General features: G+C 41.3%; 1 protein-coding gene across 5 annotated transcripts; it reads left to right on the forward strand.

Annotated features, from left to right (window-relative positions):
• Window positions 1-3,992: 3,992 nt before the first annotated feature.
• On the forward strand, window positions 3,993-18,252 carry LOC110499901 (T-complex protein 11-like protein 2). Of its 5 annotated transcripts, XM_036957156.1 has the most exons (12): window positions 4,152-4,485; window positions 10,025-10,220; window positions 10,597-10,786; window positions 11,066-11,198; window positions 11,286-11,406; window positions 11,728-11,951; window positions 12,465-12,545; window positions 13,072-13,127; window positions 13,450-13,637; window positions 14,223-14,404; window positions 14,592-14,764; window positions 16,473-18,252. In XM_036957156.1, the coding sequence occupies exons 3-12, from the start codon at window positions 10,609-10,611 to the stop codon at window positions 16,742-16,744; spliced, it is 1,608 nt and encodes a 535-aa protein (XP_036813051.1). In that variant the 5' UTR covers window positions 4,152-4,485; window positions 10,025-10,220; window positions 10,597-10,608; the 3' UTR covers window positions 16,745-18,252. The 5 variants fall into 5 exon arrangements, with proteins under 5 accessions (XP_036813050.1, XP_036813051.1, XP_036813049.1 ...); XM_036957155.1 differs by lacking the exons at window positions 4,152-4,485; window positions 10,025-10,220 and adding an exon at window positions 3,993-4,128; XM_036957154.1 differs by lacking the exon at window positions 10,025-10,220 and having other exon boundaries at window positions 4,153-4,485.
• The last annotated feature ends 274 nt before the right edge of the window (window positions 18,253-18,526 follow it).

Below are 18,526 nucleotides of genomic sequence, written 5' to 3' on the forward strand. Positions count from 1 at the left end.
AAGCGCAGAGAGCATCATGAAGAACAAGGAACACACCAGGCAGGTCCGAGATACTGTTGTGAAGAAGTTTAAAGCCGGATTTGGATACAAAAAGATTTCCCAAGCTTTAAACATTCCAAGGAGCACTGTGCAAGCGATAATATTGAAATGGAAGGAGTATCAGACAACGGCAAATCTACCAAGACCTGGCCGTCCATCTAAACTTTCAGCTCATACAAGGAGAAGACTGATCAGAGATGCAGCCAAGAGGCCCATGATCACTCTGGATGAACTGCAGAGATCTACAGCTGAGGTGGGAGACTCTGTCCATAGGACAACAATCAGTTGTATATTGCACAAATCTGGCCTTTATGGAAGAGTGGCAAGAAGAAAGCAATTTCTTAAAGATATCCATAAAAAGTGTCGTTTAAAGTTTGCCACAAGCCACCTGGGAGACACACCAAACATGTGGAAGAAGGTGCTCTGGTCAGATGAAACCAAAATTGAACTTTTTGGCAACAATGCAAAACGTTATGTTTGGCGTAAAAGCAACACAGCTCATCACCCTGAACACACCATCCCCACTGTCAAACATGGTGGTGGCAGCATCATGGTTTGGGCCTGCTTTTCTTCAGCAGGGACAGGGAAGATGGTTAAAATTGATGGGAAGATGGATGTAGCCAAATACAGGACCATTCTGGAAGAAAACCTGATGGAGTCTGTAAAAGACCTGATGGAGTCTGCAAAAGACCTGAGACTGGGACAGAGATTTGTCTTCCAACAAGACAATGATCCAAAACATAAAGCAAAATCTACAATGGAATGGTTCAAAAATAAACATATCCAGGTGTTAGAATGGCCAAGTCAAAGTCCAGACCTGAATCCAATCGAGAATATGTGGAAAGAACTGAAAACTGCTGTTCACAAATGCTCTCCATCCAACCTCACTGAGCTCGAGCTGTTTTGCAAGGAGGAATGGGAAAACATTTCGGTCTCTCGATGTGCAAAACTGATAGAGACATACCCCAAGCGACTTACAGCTGTAATCGCAGCAAAAGGTGGCGCTACAAAGTATTAACTTAAGGGGGCTGAATAATTTTGCATGCCCAATTTTTCAGTTTTTGATTTGTTAAAAAAGTTTGAAATATCCAATAAATGTCGTTCCACTTCATGATTGTGTCCCACTTGTTGTTGATTCTTCATAAAAAATACAGTTTTATATCTTTATGTTTGAAGCCTGAAATGTGGCAAAAGGTCGCAAAGTTCAAGGGGGCCGAATACTTTCGCACGGCACTGTACCGCTTGCCGTGCGGTAGCAGAGAGAACAGTCTATGACTGGGGTGGCTGGAGTCTTTGGCAATTTTTAGGGCCTTCCTCTGACACGCCTGGTATAGAGGTCCTGGATGGCAGGAAGCTTGGCCCCAGTCATGTACTGGGCCGTACGCACCCTCTGTAGTGTCTTATGGTCGGAGGTCGATCAGTTGCCTTACCAGGAGGTGATGCAACCGTTCAGGATGCTCTCGATGTTGTAGCTGATCTGAAGACCCATGCCAAATCTTTTCAGTCTCTTGAGGGGGAAAACACATTGTTGTGCCCTCTTCATGACTGTCTTGGTGTGTTTGGACAATGATAGTTTGTTGGTGATGTGAACACCAATGTGGACACCAAGCTCTCAACATGCTCATGTAATGTAAAATGTTGTCACACCCTGACCATAGTTTGCTTTGTATGTTTCTATGTTTTGTTTCGTCAGGCTGTGATCTGAGTGGGCATTCTATGTTGGATGTCTTGTTTGTCTGTTTCTGTGTTTGGGCCTGATATGGTTCTCAATCAGAAGCAGGTGTTAGTCATTGTCTCTGATTGGGAGCCATATTTAGGTAGCCTGTTTTGTGTTGGGTTTTGTGGGTGATTGTCTCCTGTGTCAGTGTTTGTACCACATGGGACTGGTTTCGGGTTTTCACATTTATTGTTTTGTAGTTTGTTCATGTATAGTTTTTCTTATTAAAAAAACATGAACTTCAACCACGCTGCGTATTGGTCCGCCTCTCTTTCGACGGAAGAATCCCGTAACAAATGTGTCCTACAACGTAATGTAAAATGCTGTCCACATACGTAATGTAAAATGCTGTCCACAAACATCATGTAATGTTAAGTGTCCACAAACATCATGTAATGTAAAATGCTGTCCACATACATCATGTAATGTAAAATGCGTCCACATACAATGTAAAATGCGTCCACATACATAATGTAAAATGCGTCCACATACATAATTTAATTTAAAATGCGTCCACATACGTAATTTAAAATGTGTCCACATACATAATGTAAAATGCGTCCACATACATAATGTAAAATGCGTCCACATACATAATGTAAAATGCGTCCACATACATAATTTAATTTAAAATGCGTCCACATACGTAATTTAAAATGTGTCCACATACGTAATTTAAAATGCGTCCACATACATCATTTAATTTAAAATGCGTCCACATACATCATTTAAAATGCTGTCCACATACTTAATTTAATTTAAAATGCGTCCACATACTTAATTTAATTTAAAATGCGTCCACATACATAATTTAATTTAAAATGCGTCCACATACATAATTTAATTTAAAATGCGTCCACATACATAATTTAATTTAAAATGCGTCCACATACATAATTTAATTTAAAATGCGTCCACATACATAATTTAATTTAAAATGCGTCCACATACATAATTTAATTTAAAATGCGTCCACATACATAATTTAATTTAAAATGCGTCCACATACATAATTTAATTTAAAATGCGTCCACATACATAATTTAATTTAAAATGCGTCCACATACATAATTTAATTTAAAATGCGTCCACATACATAATTTAATTTAAAATGCGTCCACATACATAATTTAATTTAAAATGCGTCCACATACATCATTTAAAATGCTGTCCACATACGTAATTTAAAATGCGTCCACATACTTAATTTAATTTAAAATGCGTCCACATACATAATTTAATTTAAAATGTGTCCACATACATAATTTAATTTAAAATGCGTCCACATACATAATTTAATTTAAAATGCGTCCACATACATAATTTAATTTAAAATGCGTCCACATACATAATTTAATTTAAAATGCGTCCACATACATAATTTAATTTAAAATGCGTCCACATACATAATTTAATTTAAACTGCTGTCCACATAATTTAAAATGCGTCCACATACTTAATTTAAAATGCTGTCCACATACGTAATTTAAAATGCGTCCACATACATCATTTAATTTAAAATGCTGTCCACATAATTTAAAATGCGTCCACATACTTAATTTAAAATGCTGTCCACATAATTGAAAATGCGTCCACATACATAATTTAATTTAAAATGCGTCCACATACGTAATGTAAAATGCTGACTATTAACATGATGACACTGTTCTCTATTGTTAGAATTGGAATGGAGGTGAGAAAAAAAATGCCTGCAAAAAATAGGGTAAATACAATAAAATATATATTTTAAGTATTTAGTGGATTTGAAAATCAAGTTTACAAAATTAATGTTGACAGCCTCACAGGAGCCACATCAGATCAGTTCAGAATCCAGGCTGCATCACATCCGGCCGTGATTGGGAGTCCCATAGGGTGGTGCACAATTGGTCCAGTTTTGTCCAGGTTCGGCCGCCATTATAAATAATAATTTGTTCTTAACTGACTTGCCTAGTTAAATAAAGGTCAAATGTAAAAAATAAATAAACTGGTTGTGTCCTTACTGTCCCTTTGAGTATCCTTGATAAGGGGAGGTGACAAATAAAGTTGTGAGAGGAATTTTCCACACGGTTATTGCTCTCTCGGTTCCCTGGGACGTCCCTAACCCCTCCCCCATTGAAGTTGTAATGTAAAATGCTTAGGGGTTAGTTGTAAATCTTTGGATAGTGTTTTAGGGGTAGGGACGCCCCAAGGATTCCTGATAACACGTTCGAGATGTCATGTACTGGATACGAAATATAAAAAACAATGTATGTGGCATCATGTATTGTTGGATGTTTTGTAAAAATGTATTTAATCTTTCACTAACGTCACATCCGTAAACAAAGAAGTCCCATGTGAAGCAGAGCCTACCATTCATCGAGAAGGAAAGGGAGGTAATTGTACTGTAAACAATGGACGTGTCATATATCGAAGTGGATATTTTCTTTCAGTGAGCTCAATCCGGGGATAATACCATATATTGAGATGAATGAAACATATATTCGTTATATAATGATAGCTATCTATCCATAAATTGCTGTTTGTATATACGGTTTAGGTTTGTATTAACGTTGCCCAACAAAGTACTCCCCACCGCTACTGAACGGTTTAGTCCAAATCGAACCGCAAGCCAGCTGTGGTCTTGGACCTTTAAAAATACTAAAGTGCCGTCAGCTAACTAGACTCAACCTCCTTTACAAACGACTCATTTGGTGTATAACCTAGTCTCCCACAGCGGAGACGTAAAAAAGGTAAAACATAGCTATATTTCGACGTATATTTTTGTTAGCATTAGCACATGCTAGGTGGGAACTTAGCTAGATAGCGAAACCATTTGAGCATGTCAACAGTTACCTATGCTATGATGTTGCTAGTTACCAATGTATTGTTTGGGTCATGTTTATCCTTGTTGGTGTGATTGAGCTGGATGTATGTAATCGTAACGTTAGTTACAAACTTGAACCCATTATAAATTGGTGATTTAGCGTTAGCATTCTTGTTTACAAACAAATGAATAACATTGTATATCTTTTGGCTGTTAAAAAGCAATTTAGCTCCTTGTCAGATTAATCTAACGTCGTTAGCTTGCTACGCTTGCACGATCGCGCTTGTGACTTCATCCGTAACAATAACAACTATTGCTTGTAGCGACATTTTAATTGGAGTGGGTAGCTTCAGTACAATTCTCCCTGATGCGAGGATCAACATCCGTTGCAATCAATTAAAACCTTTTCAGCGACATAGTTATTGTCTTGCGTTTCTTTTGGCACAGGCAGATCTCTTCTCAGTCTTGTCCAGCGCTCTTGTTTTGGTGCTGCAGGATCACGTGTACTTATCAGTGACGCGTGTGTGGATATATTGTTTTGTGCATGCAGCTTGTACAGTGTACTGCAGTTTAACTGAAAATGCCCTTTGCTGTAACCAGCCTTGTAGGGCTGAACGACGGATAGCCTATACGAATCTGAGAGTGAAAGACTCGTCTCTAACATGCAGGCTCACTTTTTGTGAGCATTCCCATCAAAAGTCAGACGTTTGAATATACTTAATCTGAATGTACAGTACCAGTCAAAAGTTTGGACACACCTCATTCAATGGGTTTTATTTATTTTTAATAGTGAAGACAAACTATGAATAACACATGGAATCATGTAGTAACCAAAAGTGTTAAACAAATAAAAACATGTTGTAGTTTAGATTCTTCAAAGTAGCCACCCTTTGCCTTGATGACAGCTTTGCACACTCTTGGCATTCTCTCAACCAGCTTCACCTGGAATGCTTTTCCAGCAGTCTTGAAGGAGTTCCCACATATGCTGAGCACTTGTTGGCTGCTTTTCCTTCACTCTGCGGTCCAACTCACCCCAAACCATCTCAATTGGGTTGAGGTCGGGTGATTGTGTAGGCCAAGTCATCTGATGCAGCACTCCATCACTCTCCTTCTTGGTCAAATAGCCCTTACACAGCCTGGAGGGGTGTTGGGTCATTGTCCTGTTGAAAAATAAATGATAGTCCCACTAAGCGGAAACCAGATAGGATGGCCTATTGCTGCAGAATGCTCTGGTAGCCATGCTGGTTAAGTGTGCCTTGAATTCTAAATAAATCACTGACAGTGTCACCAGCAAAGCACCCCCACACCATCACGTCTTCTCCTCCTCTATGCTTCGCGGTGGGAACCACACATGCAGAGATCTGTTCACCTACTCTGCGTCTCACAAAGACACAAAATTCTCACATTTGGACTCATCAGACCAAAGGACAGATTTCCGCCAGTCTAATATCCATTGCTTGTGTTTCTTGGCCCAAGCAAGTCTCTTCTTATTGGTGTCCTTCAGTAGTGTTTTTTTCCAGCAATTCCATCAAATCAAATTTTTATTGTCACATACACATGGTTAGCAGATGTTAATGCGAATGTAGCGAAATGCTTGTGCTTCTAGTTTCAACCATGAAGGGCTGATTCACACAGTCTCCTCTGAACAGTTGATGTTGATGTGTCTGTTACTTGAACTCTGAAGCATTTATTTGGGCTGCAATTTGAGGCTGGTAACTCTAATGAACTTATCCTCTGCAGTAGAGGTAACTCTGGGTCTTCCATTCTTGTGGTGATCCTCACGAGAGCCAGTTTCATCATAGTACTGGATGGTTTTTGCAACTGCACATTTTCCACATTGACTGACCTTCATGTCTTAATAGTAATGATGCACTGTCATTTTTTTCTTTGCTTATTTGAGCTGTTCTATGCCATAAAATGGACTTGGTCTTTTACCAAATAGCCCTATATTCTGTATACCACCCCTACCTTGTCACAACACAACTGATTGGCTCAAATGCATTAAGAAGGAACTAAATTCCACAAATTAACTTTTAAGAAGGCACACCTGTTAATTTGAATTGCATTCCAAGTGACTACCTCATGAAGCTGCTTGAGAGAATGCCAAGAGTGTGCAAAGCTGTCAAGGCAAAGGGTGCCTACTTTGAATAATCAATCTATATATATTTTTTTATTATTGTTTAGCACTTGTTTTGGTTACTACATTATTCCATATGTGTTATTTCATAGTTGTGATGGTTGGGAGAAGTTGCTCTCGGAAGATGTGTTGGTACCATTCTTTATTCATGGCTGTGTTCTTAGGCAAAATTGTGAGTGATCCTACTCCCTTGGCTGAGAAGCAACCCCACACATGAATGGTCTCAGGATGTGTTGGCATGACAGGACTGATGGTAGCGCTCACCTTGTCTTCTCCGGACAAGCTTTTTTTCCGGATGCCCCAAACAATCGGAAAGGGGATTCATCAGGGAAAATGACTTTGCCCTAGTCCTAAGCAGTCCAATCCCTGTACTCTTTGCAGAATATCAGTCTGTCCCTGATGTTTTTCCTGGAGAGAAGGGGCTTCTTTGCTGCCCTTCTAGACACCAGGCCATCCTCAAAGTCTTCGCCTCACTGTGCGTGCAGATGCACTCACACCTGCCTGCTGCCATTCCTGAGCAAGCTCTGTACTGGTGGTGCCCCGATCCCGCAGCGGAATCAACTTTAGGAGACGGTCCTGGCGCTTGCTGGACTTTCTTGGGCGCCCTGAAGCCTTCTTCACAACAATTGAACCGCTCTCCTTGAAGTTCTTGATGATCCGATAAATGGTTGATTTAGGTGCAAAGAGGGACTTTGCAATTCATCTGATCACTCTTCATAACATTCTGGAGTATATTCAAATTGCCATCATACAAACTGAGGCAGCAGACTTTGAAGATTAATATCTGTGTCATTCTCAAAACTTTTGACCACGACTGTACTTTACCAGTTGTCTGCTGATTTTTGTCCTCATGTACTAGGTGATCTGAAACAAAGCATTTGCAGGGAAGTGTTCTTTGCCCAACTTTTAGTACAATGGTCTGTATATGGTTGTGTATATTCGAAGAAAAAAAATACTGATGCAATTGACATTTTGATAACCACGCAAATCTCTCTTGGGCAAGGTAACTTTTTTAAAAATGTTTCAATGCTAACTATTGATAAAAGTAAATGGACATATTGTGCATCACGTGCAATGCCTGAAACGATTGAAAATACAAGTTACAGAAACTACCAACACCGCAAAAAGTAGGGTATCCACAGGAAATGGTTGTTTACCTTATCTCCACCACCTACCTCCAAAAGGATCAACAGCATGTACAACTGGTAAAGTAAGTGTAAATATCATTTTATTCAACATCCTGGCTTGTAGAGCCTACTGCGTCTTTTTTAGGGCAACTTCGGTCAGACTGCTAATCCATGGCATAACCATGGTAACGGTCTGTTTAGACAGAGCGATGGGGAATCAACCAATGACAGCGTTGCCATGGAAAGCTATTTTCCCCACAGTTGTTCACTGATATAGTCCGTGCACTGCACACACAAGGGTAGCTATTTTGTCTTCATGTGGCTACGGGACACTTTGTGATTGTAATGTGATCATATCGAACTAACTCTCCTAACTACAGTAATAGACATATCCTAGGCTATTTATAGCCACTGTGCAGTGTCAAGTGGTGGTGACGTGTCAGTTGCTCTGCAGGGATTGACATTAACGGTTACCGTATTTCCCAGGGCAAGTGACCAGAGCAGCCGTGCAAGTTGGGCCTGCTCTGTGGTTGTCCCAATGGGCATGTGATATATATATATTTTTTACTGTTAACAACCAAAATGCTAAGAATTTCAGTTGTCTGGTCTTTCTAGTTTCTCTGGTTCCTGTCTAGGGGAATATAGCTTGAAATGATCATACTTGATCATAATCTTCGGGCATTCAAAATACTCCTGACTTGGCCGATGGGCGAATGCCTTTCAGACCTTCATCTCAATCCCTGCTCTGTAACCCTATGTGAAGTTCCTTTTCCTCCTGGGTCAGGGCTCTACAGTGCAACCATTTTACTCACACATGCGCCCATAAATATGTTACTGTGCTACCTGGAATTTAAATTTAGGAGCACAAGTGTGCCTAGAAATATAAAGGATTCTAGCTTTATTACCTTAACTATTTTCCATTGTGCTCCTAAATGTCTTTGTGTGCGCCAACATTTTTCTATTTGGGCGCACACATGTTCCTTGGAAGGGAAAAAAATGATAATGATTTAAGGTCAGCGTAGATCCTTGTGCTGGGTTGCCTTATCAATGCCTCTGTGTCTAAGCAAGCTAATGGGATGCAGTCATTTTTAAATGCTTTGACTTGCATTTGCTTTAGGAATTCTCTCTGAATCACCTGCCTGTTTATCCTTCATTGGAAGGACAGGGCACATCACTTCAGGTATCACAATAGACATGGGCTGATCTAGCAAGCAAATACAGTGCATTCGGAAAGCATTCAGACCCCTTGACTTTTTCCACATTTTGTTACATTACAGCCTTGTTCTAAAATTGAATAAATATTTTTTTCCCCTCAATCTACACACAATACCCCATAATGACAAAGAGAAAACAGTTGATTTAAAAAAACAAAAAAAAACGTTATTTACGTAAGTATTCAGACACTTTGCTATGAGATTTGAAATTAAGATCCGGTGCATCCTGTTTCCATTGATCATCCTTGAGGTGTTTCTACAACTTGATTTTGCTTTGTAGATTGGGGGGGGGGGGGGGGGGGGGGGGGTCTGAAGGGGTCTGAATGCTTTCCAGATGCACTGTATCAAACAACTTCAGGCGTTCCCTTTCTCTTGTGACCTTTGAGATATGGGTTATGACCTTGCCATGTCTGACAGGAGAATGACAATGAAGGTCATGACTGAGACTACACACAGGCATAGACTATAAAGTCACAGCCTTCCTCCATAAGAAGAAAGCACCACCTAGCTCTCTGGACTGGAGTTGTTGGGCTATCTGGCAAAGAAAACACCAACAGGGCAACACACGTCTGATACTGTGTCTTCTGTATATAGCACGTTGGCCTAGTAGTTCGACATAGTGTATTGGAATGTTTTAAGGTCCATTTTTAAACTATTGGCCTAAATTCGAGTGATTTGCCTCAACAACACGTGTTGTTCTAAAAAGTGTAGGCCAAGTTGTTTACGTGATCTCATTGACGGGATGGCTGGAAGTGTGCCTTTATGTTGCTTGGAACGATGTGCGGTACACAAGAATGATTACCCTGTTCATCTAAGCAGTGAAGTGTAACTGGATCTGTGGACGGTTGGCTGAGAATCCGGCTGTTATCATGTTACCCTGGAGACTCATGCGATCCCCTTCATAACACTGTCCCTTTGTTTTGTTATTGTGGAAGTAGGCTGTACTGGCTGAACTATGGTGATAATATCCCTCTTTTTTTTTTGCAGCACCATCTTTAAAGTCAACTAATGTCTGAATCGTTTTGGAAACTGTGCGTGTGTTGATCCTTTTATCTTAACTGGGGCACAAGTGGATTGCCCTCCTCCGGTTTCCATGGCCACTCTGGCCTAACAGCTGTTATACTGTCCTGTGTTATACACCCTGCCTCTCCTAGCAACAGGAACACAGGAAAAAACACACATGGTAATGGTAACACACCAAACCAAAAAGGGGCAGTTTAAAGATTGGAGTAGTGTCTTCAGTAAAGTAGTGCAAATGTTTTTATTGGGGGACCTCAGACTTTGGAAAGGGAGGTTAAACTAGGTTTAACAAGCTCATGGCCAGTCCAGTGCCTTTTATAGGCTACATAGCTAGATAATGAATGTAAGCTCAAACTCAAGGCTCTTGCTACAACTGCCTGGCCCCCACTACACAAGACTTAGAAACCCCTTATTTTTCCATAAGAGAACAACTTGAGAGAGAGTGCATTCAACCACATGTTACAGTACTCATGTAGGCTTAAATAATGTTCCATTTATACATACATGCATGCATGCATGACTGCTGTGCCTGCCTGCAGCGCTAGCCCGCCATGCCTGGGACTGACGAGCGGCCCACCTCCATGTCCACCACTGGCAGCGAGGACGCCAGCAGCGACGCCGAGTCGTCGTCGGACCGCTGTAACAGCATCACGTCTGCCAGCGACTTTGACTGCTCCCGCCAAAGCTTCACCAGTGACTGCTCCAGCAGCAAGCACAGCTCGCCCTCCTGTGAGTAGATCTCCTTCCTCCCTGTCTAGTAAGACTGCTTCTTAGGCTTGTCAAAATGTCACCCTAAAAATTGCATTTCCAGAAAGTGTGCACTTGCACACTTCCCACCATTGATTTAAAAGCATTGGATTGGTGTTGTCATCACCTTTGGAGGAGTATAGAGAATCGGAATGCAACACTGTGTGCCCTCTCCCCACTTTGGTTGAGCTTTCAAACGCAAAAATGGCTACTCTCAACACTTTTTTTTTTTGTTTTTATTTTTATGCCCCCTATTTACAGCTAGCCCTCCCAAAACTATAACACTGGATGATGTCATGTCTTCTGCCCGGGACCTGTCCAACCTGACCCTGGCCCACGAGATCATCGTCAACCGTGACTTTCATGTGGAGCAGCCCCACCTACCTCAGAACAGGTAAAATGGACGCCCAGTAAACATGGCCATCACTTGGGCTACACAAATGCCAATTGACAACTGAGGATATTCAATTCTCCTTTTCAGTTTGGAGAAGCAAGTCAAAGATATAGTTCACAAGGCGTTCTGGGATAGCCTGGAGTCTGAGCTGAATGATGACCCACCAGAGTATGAGCACGCCATCAAACTGCTGGAGGAGATCAGAGAGGTGAGCTTTGGCCCTTTTCCCCTCTATCAATCTTGATGAATCCATGGTTGGAAAGCTTATCTTATCAGGAAGATGACCCTGTTGGAAGACTTTGAAAACGTATCATTTCTAACTCCCTGAGCAGTAATCACTGATCTGACACAAGTGGATAAGCAACAGTTATGTAGTGGAATCCATTCTTTCACCTGTCCAATTGTGTGTGTATTGTGAATGTACGCAATAAGGATGTATTTCAAATGGGCTAATAGCTTTGAAGATTGATATCTTCTAGCTATATATTGTTTCTTTTCTTCATTTTTTAAAACCATTTACTATGAACAGATCCTGCTGTCGTTCCTGAGCCCGGGAGCCAATCGGCTGCGGACTCAGATCCTGGAGGTGCTGGACATGGATCTGATTCGCCAGCAGGCGGACAAGGAAGCGGTGGACATACAGGGCCTGGCCTCTTACATTGTCACCATCATGGGCAAGCTGTGCGCCCCGGTCCGTGACGACGAGGTCAAGAAGCTCTGCGAGAACCCCGACAACGTTGTATCAATGTTCAAGTACGTTTGGGCAAAGTTTTGTTTCCAACCCTTGTGGATATTTATTTGGATAATTGTAGCCATCCCCATATATGGCCGGCATCCATTTGATCCTTTTAGCTCTCTAAAGCCACCGTGCATTTGGAAAGTGTTCAGACCTCTTGACTTTTTCCACATTTTGTTACTTTACATCCTTATTCTAAAATGGATTAAAAAAAATGTAACCATAGACACACAATACCACAATGACAAAGCGAAAGCAGGTTTCAGACATTTTTGCTAAATTTTAAAATAAATATATAAAAAAATACCTTATTTTGCTATGAGAATCAAAATTGAGCTCAGATGTATTCTGTTTCCATTGATCATCCTTGAGATGTTTCTACAACTTAATTGAAGTCCACCTTTGGTAAATTCAATGGATCCTTTTAAAACTCCAAAGCTAGAAGAACAGATGTTGAGGCAAGTCACTAGGTAATTCTTCTGGAGCCAAATCAAAAGCATTTGTTTTGAGAGTGTTATTACATTGAGCAGGGAGATCTTCCGGGTGCTGGACCTGATGAAGATGGACATGGTGAACTTTACCATCCAGAGCCTGCGGCCCGATCTGCAGAGGCAGTCAGTTTGATCCATTTGATCCTTTTAGCTCTCTAAAGCCACCGTGCATTTGGAAAGTGTTCAGACCTCTTGACTTTTTCCACATTTTGTTACTTTACATCCTTATTCTAAAATGGATTAAAAAAAATGTAACCATAGACACACAATACCACAATGACAAAGCGAAAGCAGGTTTCAGACATTTTTGCTAAATTTTAAAATAAATATATAAAAAAATACCTTATTTTGCTATGAGAATCAAAATTGAGCTCAGATGTATTCTGTTTCCATTGATCATCCTTGAGATGTTTCTACAACTTAATTGAAGTCCACCTTTGGTAAATTCAATGGATCCTTTTAAAACTCCAAAGCTAGAAGAACAGATGTTGAGGCAAGTCACTAGGTAATTCTTCTGGAGCCAAATCAAAAGCATTTGTTTTGAGAGTGTTATTACATTGAGCAGGGAGATCTTCCGGGTGCTGGACCTGATGAAGATGGACATGGTGAACTTTACCATCCAGAGCCTGCGGCCCGATCTGCAGAGGCAGTCAGTGGAGTATGAGAGGGCCAAGTTCCAGAGCATCGTGGAGAAGACTCCCAGTGAGTCTGCGTTGTTATTAACCTTTAATTATTATGAGGAACATTTTATTGGCATTGGACTGGCGTTTGGATCATTTCCCTGTTCCTTTACAAATAAATTTGACCGTTGACTGCCTAAAGGTTAGCATAGTATTCATTCATTTTTTAACTTGGTGTGCTCCTGGGACCTAAATTATGTGCCTGTACTGCTTTATGGTATTAGGGAATGTTTGATTTGTGGTGTGTACAGCATGTGAAGCGTGGGTGTGATTTCTCTACATCATTAAATGAAAGATGTCAATCACTATTAAATGCACACAAATGACTGTCCTAACTTCCTCAGGTGCGTTGGACCATACCACTGAGTGGATCAAGTCCTCTCTGGAGGAAGTGCTTTTCTCCATGCCAACCGTGGAGCAGCCCAACGGCCATGGGAAGGCGGGGAAAGCCCTGCCAAGTCCCCTCCTGGTCTTCAACAGTGGATTCATCCGCATCCTCACCTGGGACTACCACAAGAGCCCACTGCCTGAGGTGGGTTGAAATGTGTGTGTGTGTGTGTGTTAGTAGACAGATGGTTTCAAAATAATGATTTGCTTATTGAAGACATATCATGATTGCCATTGTATTGGATTACTTGTCTTTTGTTATTAAGAAAAGGTGACATTCAGTGTGTTTGTCAAGTGACGAGGGTGTTGCTCAATGTTCACAGGGGAAATGTGTGTGGGTGTGAGTGTAAATAGAGGTGACGAGGATGTTGACAGGTGTTTGTTTCTGTGTATTATACTTCTTGGTCTAATGAATTTGTGGTGTTTATTTGCATATAGACTATTACCTAGAGGGTTTGTTTGTGTGTCTTAAATGTGTGTGTGAATTCCATATGAATACAAGTGTCTGAAAGAAGGTACCATCTCTCTCAACCAACTTACAACCACAAGTCTATTAAATGACCATTGTCTAAAATCTAGTCTCCATGGGGTGAATCCTAACTTCCACTAATGTCAAATGTTCATTTAGTCATGCATTGATGTCAATGGGAGACTAAGTAAAAATGTTGCTTAAGTTGATGATTTGTCCCTATATGTGAAAGCCATTTTTGTGTGTGTGTTACACACTCAGACCCTGATGACAGACGAGGTGCGTCTGCGGGAGCTCCAGCGGAGGCTCCAGCTGCTAAAGGCCGTGGCCTCCGTACTGCTCATTGTCTACAGCGCCATCGGAGGGCCCATCTCGGGGCTGCCCGCACTGGCCGAGCGTCTCAAGAGGATGGCCAGCGTGCTCCTAGAGGGCATGCACAGACCGTAGGTTCTACATAACACACACAAACATATCAAATCAAATTGATTTATATAGCCCTTCGTACATCAGCTGATATCTCAAAGTGCTGTACAGAAACCCAGCCTAAAACCCCAAACAGCAAGCAATGCAGGTGTAGAAGCAACATACATTTCAATGTGAAAATTGAGACTGTCTTGCTCCACTCTGCAGGGACTTTAACCTGTCAGAGGCTCTGGGGAACGTCAGTGGTCAGATCTGCTGTGAGCTCAACAAGTCCCTGACTGAGAGGAACTACCCAGCCTTGCCCCCAGAACTCCAGGTCACACTCAAGGGCCAGATCACCAGCATCACCCAGGAAAACAACCCTATCCGCAGTCTTGTGGGTAAGCAAAACAACACCTGAGGGCCTGACATGGCTCACTAACTATTTAATTTGATATATTTACTGCAATGTTCTCAGCCAAGCTACATTGCATTCGGAAAGTATTCAGACCACTTGACTTTTTCCACATTTTGTTACGTTACAGCATTACTCTAAAATTGATTAAATATTTTTTTTTCATCAATCTATACACTATACCCTATAATGACAAGACAATTAAATTTTTTATTTTGTATATTTTGTATTATTATTTTGTATTTATAACAAATAAAAAAATGGAAATATCACATTTACATAAGTATTCAGACCCTTTACTCAGTACTCTCTTTGGCAGCGATTACAGCCTAGAGTCTTCTTGGGTATGATGTTACAAGCTTGGAACACCTGTATTTGGGGAGTTTCTCCCATTCTTCTTTGCAGATCCTCTCAAGCTCTGTCAGGTTGGATGGGGAGCGTCGCTGCACAGCTATTTTCAGGTCTCTAGCGGGGTTTGTTTGGGTTCAAGTCCGGGCTCTGGCTGGGCCACTCAAGGACAGTCAGAGACTTCACCCCAGTCTGAGGTCCTGAACATTCTGGAGCAGGTTTTCAATCAAGGATCTCTAAGGAACTTTTTGCCGTTCATCTTGGTCTTTTCCTGACTAGTCTCACAGTCCCTGCTACTGAAAAACATCCCCACAGCATGATGCTGCCACCACCATGCTTCACAGTAGGGATGGTGCCAGGTTTCCTCCTGACGTGACGCTTGGCATTCAAGCCAAAGAGTTCAATCTTGATTTCATCAGACCAGAGAATCTTGTTTCTCATGATCTGAGAGTCCTTTAGGTGCCAGTTGGCAAATTCCAAGTGGGCCGTTATGTGCCTTTTACTGAGGAGTGGCTTCCGTCTGGCCACTCTAACATAAAGGCCTGATTGGTGGAGTGCTACTTTAGGTTCTCCCATCTCCACAGAGGAGCTCTGTCAGAGTGACCATCTGGTTCTTGGTCACCTCCCTGACCAAGGCCCTTCTCCCCCGATTGTTCAGTTTGGCTTGGGCAGCCAGCTCTAGGAAGAGTCTTGGTGGTTCCAAACTTCTTCCATTTAAGAATGATGGAGGCCCCTGTGTTCTTGGGGACCTTCAATGCTGCAGAAATGTTTTGGTACCCTTCTCCAGATCTGTGCCTTGACACAATCCTGTCTCGGAGCTCTTCTGTCAATTCCTTCGACGTCATGGCTTGGTTTTTTGTTCTGACATGCCCTGTCAACTGTGGGACCTTTTATATAGACAGGTGTGTGCCTCTCCAAATCAAATCAATTGACTTTACCACAGGTGGACTCCTCAAGTTATAGAAACATCTCAAGGATGATCAATGGAAACAGGATGCACTTGTGCTCAATTTCAAGTTTCATAGCAAAGGGTCTGAATATTCAAATCAGATATTTCTGTTTTATTTTTAATACATTTGCAAGTTTCTGAACCTGTTTTTTCGCTCAGTCATTATGGGGTATGTGTGTAGATCAATGAGGATTTAATATAAAATGTTATACATTTTTGAATGAGGCTGTAACATAACAAAATGTGGAAGAAGGGGTCTGAATACTTTCCGAATGGACTGTGTAATTGTACACTGTGGGAAATTGTGCTCCCGTTTATTGAATAGCTCACAATAGTCTCATGCCTGTTTTTCTGATCACTCTGTTTGTTCTGTGCATCTTCTCTGTTCCTTTTCCAGAGGGAAGGGTCCAGCAGTACTTCCGGGTGCTCCTCGCCACGCCCAATTCTCACGTGAATCCGCCCCCGACGCCCGGAGGCCTGGCCCTGATCCAACCGGAGCTCACTTCCTTGGCGGTCACCTTTGTAAGCCTGGTCAACTTCAACAAGCAGGTCTACAGCCCCTTCTACATGATGATCCTCAAGACCCTGCTCTTCAGTAACGCGGCTCCTCCACCGGCAGCCACCGCACCTCAGGACCCCAGCATACAGAACCCTGTGAACTCCAACTAGGACCGCCAACCTACCTACCGAGCCAGGAGCAATACAAAGCTGGAGCTGACAACACCTTATTTGAAAAAGGGGCAAAGAAAGGAATGACTTAGCAGCTACCTAAATCCACCCCCCCCAGTGGTCGTTCTGATTCCTTGAGGCTGCAATCGCTCCCCTATCCCTAACCCTCCTTCCCTTAGGCTTTAGATGAAGTAGTATCACAGCTACGTTTTGCCTAGAACATCGGGGTATGTGTATTAGAGGTGCGTCAGGAAAATGACAATGAGCAATTGTGGTGCACGTACAAGCTTTGACTAATCCACCTCCCACTGTCGTGTATTGCGACATCCGCTTTGTGACACCTGACCTAATCTGTTAGATTTTGTGTAGATTCATACCTAAAAACTGACCCTAGTGTTTTGTGTGAGGAATCTTTCCCAATGTCCTTTTTAATTAGATTAGGGTACGTTGTGAATCTGCGTTGGCATGGAAGTGAGTGCTCGACATCCATTCTCCTGTTGTTATTTTGGAGGGTGTCGTCGGAAAAGGGTAGAATGTTCATGAAATGCTACTGTTACAAGGAACATTTATACACGTTTCATAGACTTTATGACAAAAGGGAAAGGCCTATATATTTAGAATCATGTCGACCATTTTTATAACATCACATTTCGTATGCTTTATGCTGTAGGTTAAATAAAGTTGATCTATAACTGTTTGTTACACGTTGACAAATCCAGAACACAAAATGCTATATTATTCATTCTATTAGCTTATTCATTGAAGTGCCACCGTTTGAATATAAATATAAATAGTTTGTTTTTAACTTATGTCGGCTTGTGATAACTCGCCATTAAACTGGTTAGGGCTCGGGAAATGTCATCTTGAATGAAAACAAGAGACTTGTTTTAATTGTTGCTTTCCAACATGTCGAAGACATGTTTAAATCACTTGAGCTAAATTAGTAGACTTAATTAATATTTAACTTTTTTAGGGGGGGGACTGATTAATTGATATGGTTATGGAATCACTAATCCTGATGGATTCTGACCTTTGACCTTTTGGAGATAAATATAATGCATGTTTTATTTTGTGTGAACATTCGTTGGAAAATGTTTTGTTGTATGTTAGCCCTTGCATAGTATTCAGTCATTTTGTTGGGTTGTTTGAATGTGACTGATTTTTGTTTTGTTATTTGTGTCAGTGCATTTATTAAGTCGCTTGCTTTATATCTTCTAGGTACCAGTATTAGTTGTCCTTCTATACCTATATTTCCCTAAAAGATATCCAACACGCTGTATATCTCTGGACATTTTATGTAATATCTATCTTTTGGTTTAGAACTCAAGTCATTAGAGGTGCTGAAGATGTTTTGAAATGTCTAAAACTTCCCACAATGGAACTTTTTGATGCAGAATAAACATTGAATGTTTTTAGCTTTTAAAATTCACTTGAATAAATATATCTTCTCATGTAATGCAGCTATAATACAATAAACTCTCATGCAGTACCTTATTATTTGTCTAGCAGTGACCTGTGTGTGTGTGCTTATTGAAAATAGTTGTCTACATACAGACCCATCAATCAAAGACCGTTGGTTTTTATCTGCACAGGGCATAGATTGTATAGATTACAATCAGACAAGGAATGTAACTAGAAGGAACATTCCTTGCTGTTAGAGTACAGAAGAACTCCAGTGACCTGACAAGTCCTGTACCCTCTCTGCTGCAGTGACTGAGGGCACTGTTTTGAAGCCATCTCTACTCCATCTTAATGCATACGGTTTAAATTACATGTGAGCTA

The sequence above is a fragment of the Oncorhynchus mykiss genome, chromosome 21 (genome assembly GCF_013265735.2).
Source record: "Oncorhynchus mykiss isolate Arlee chromosome 21, USDA_OmykA_1.1, whole genome shotgun sequence".
Classification (NCBI taxonomy): Eukaryota; Metazoa; Chordata; class Actinopteri; order Salmoniformes; family Salmonidae; genus Oncorhynchus; species Oncorhynchus mykiss.

Coding starts and splice junctions, on each gene's coding strand:
- LOC110499901 (XM_036957155.1), top strand. CDS start 10,609: ATGCCTGGGACTGACGAGCGGCCCACCTCCATGTCCACCACTGGCAGC. Junction 11,952..12,464: donor AACGTTGTATCAATGTTCAA/GTACGTTTGGGC, acceptor TACATTGAGCAG/GGAGATCTTCCGGGTGCTGG. Junction 13,128..13,449: donor CATCGTGGAGAAGACTCCCA/GTGAGTCTGCGT, acceptor TAACTTCCTCAG/GTGCGTTGGACCATACCACT.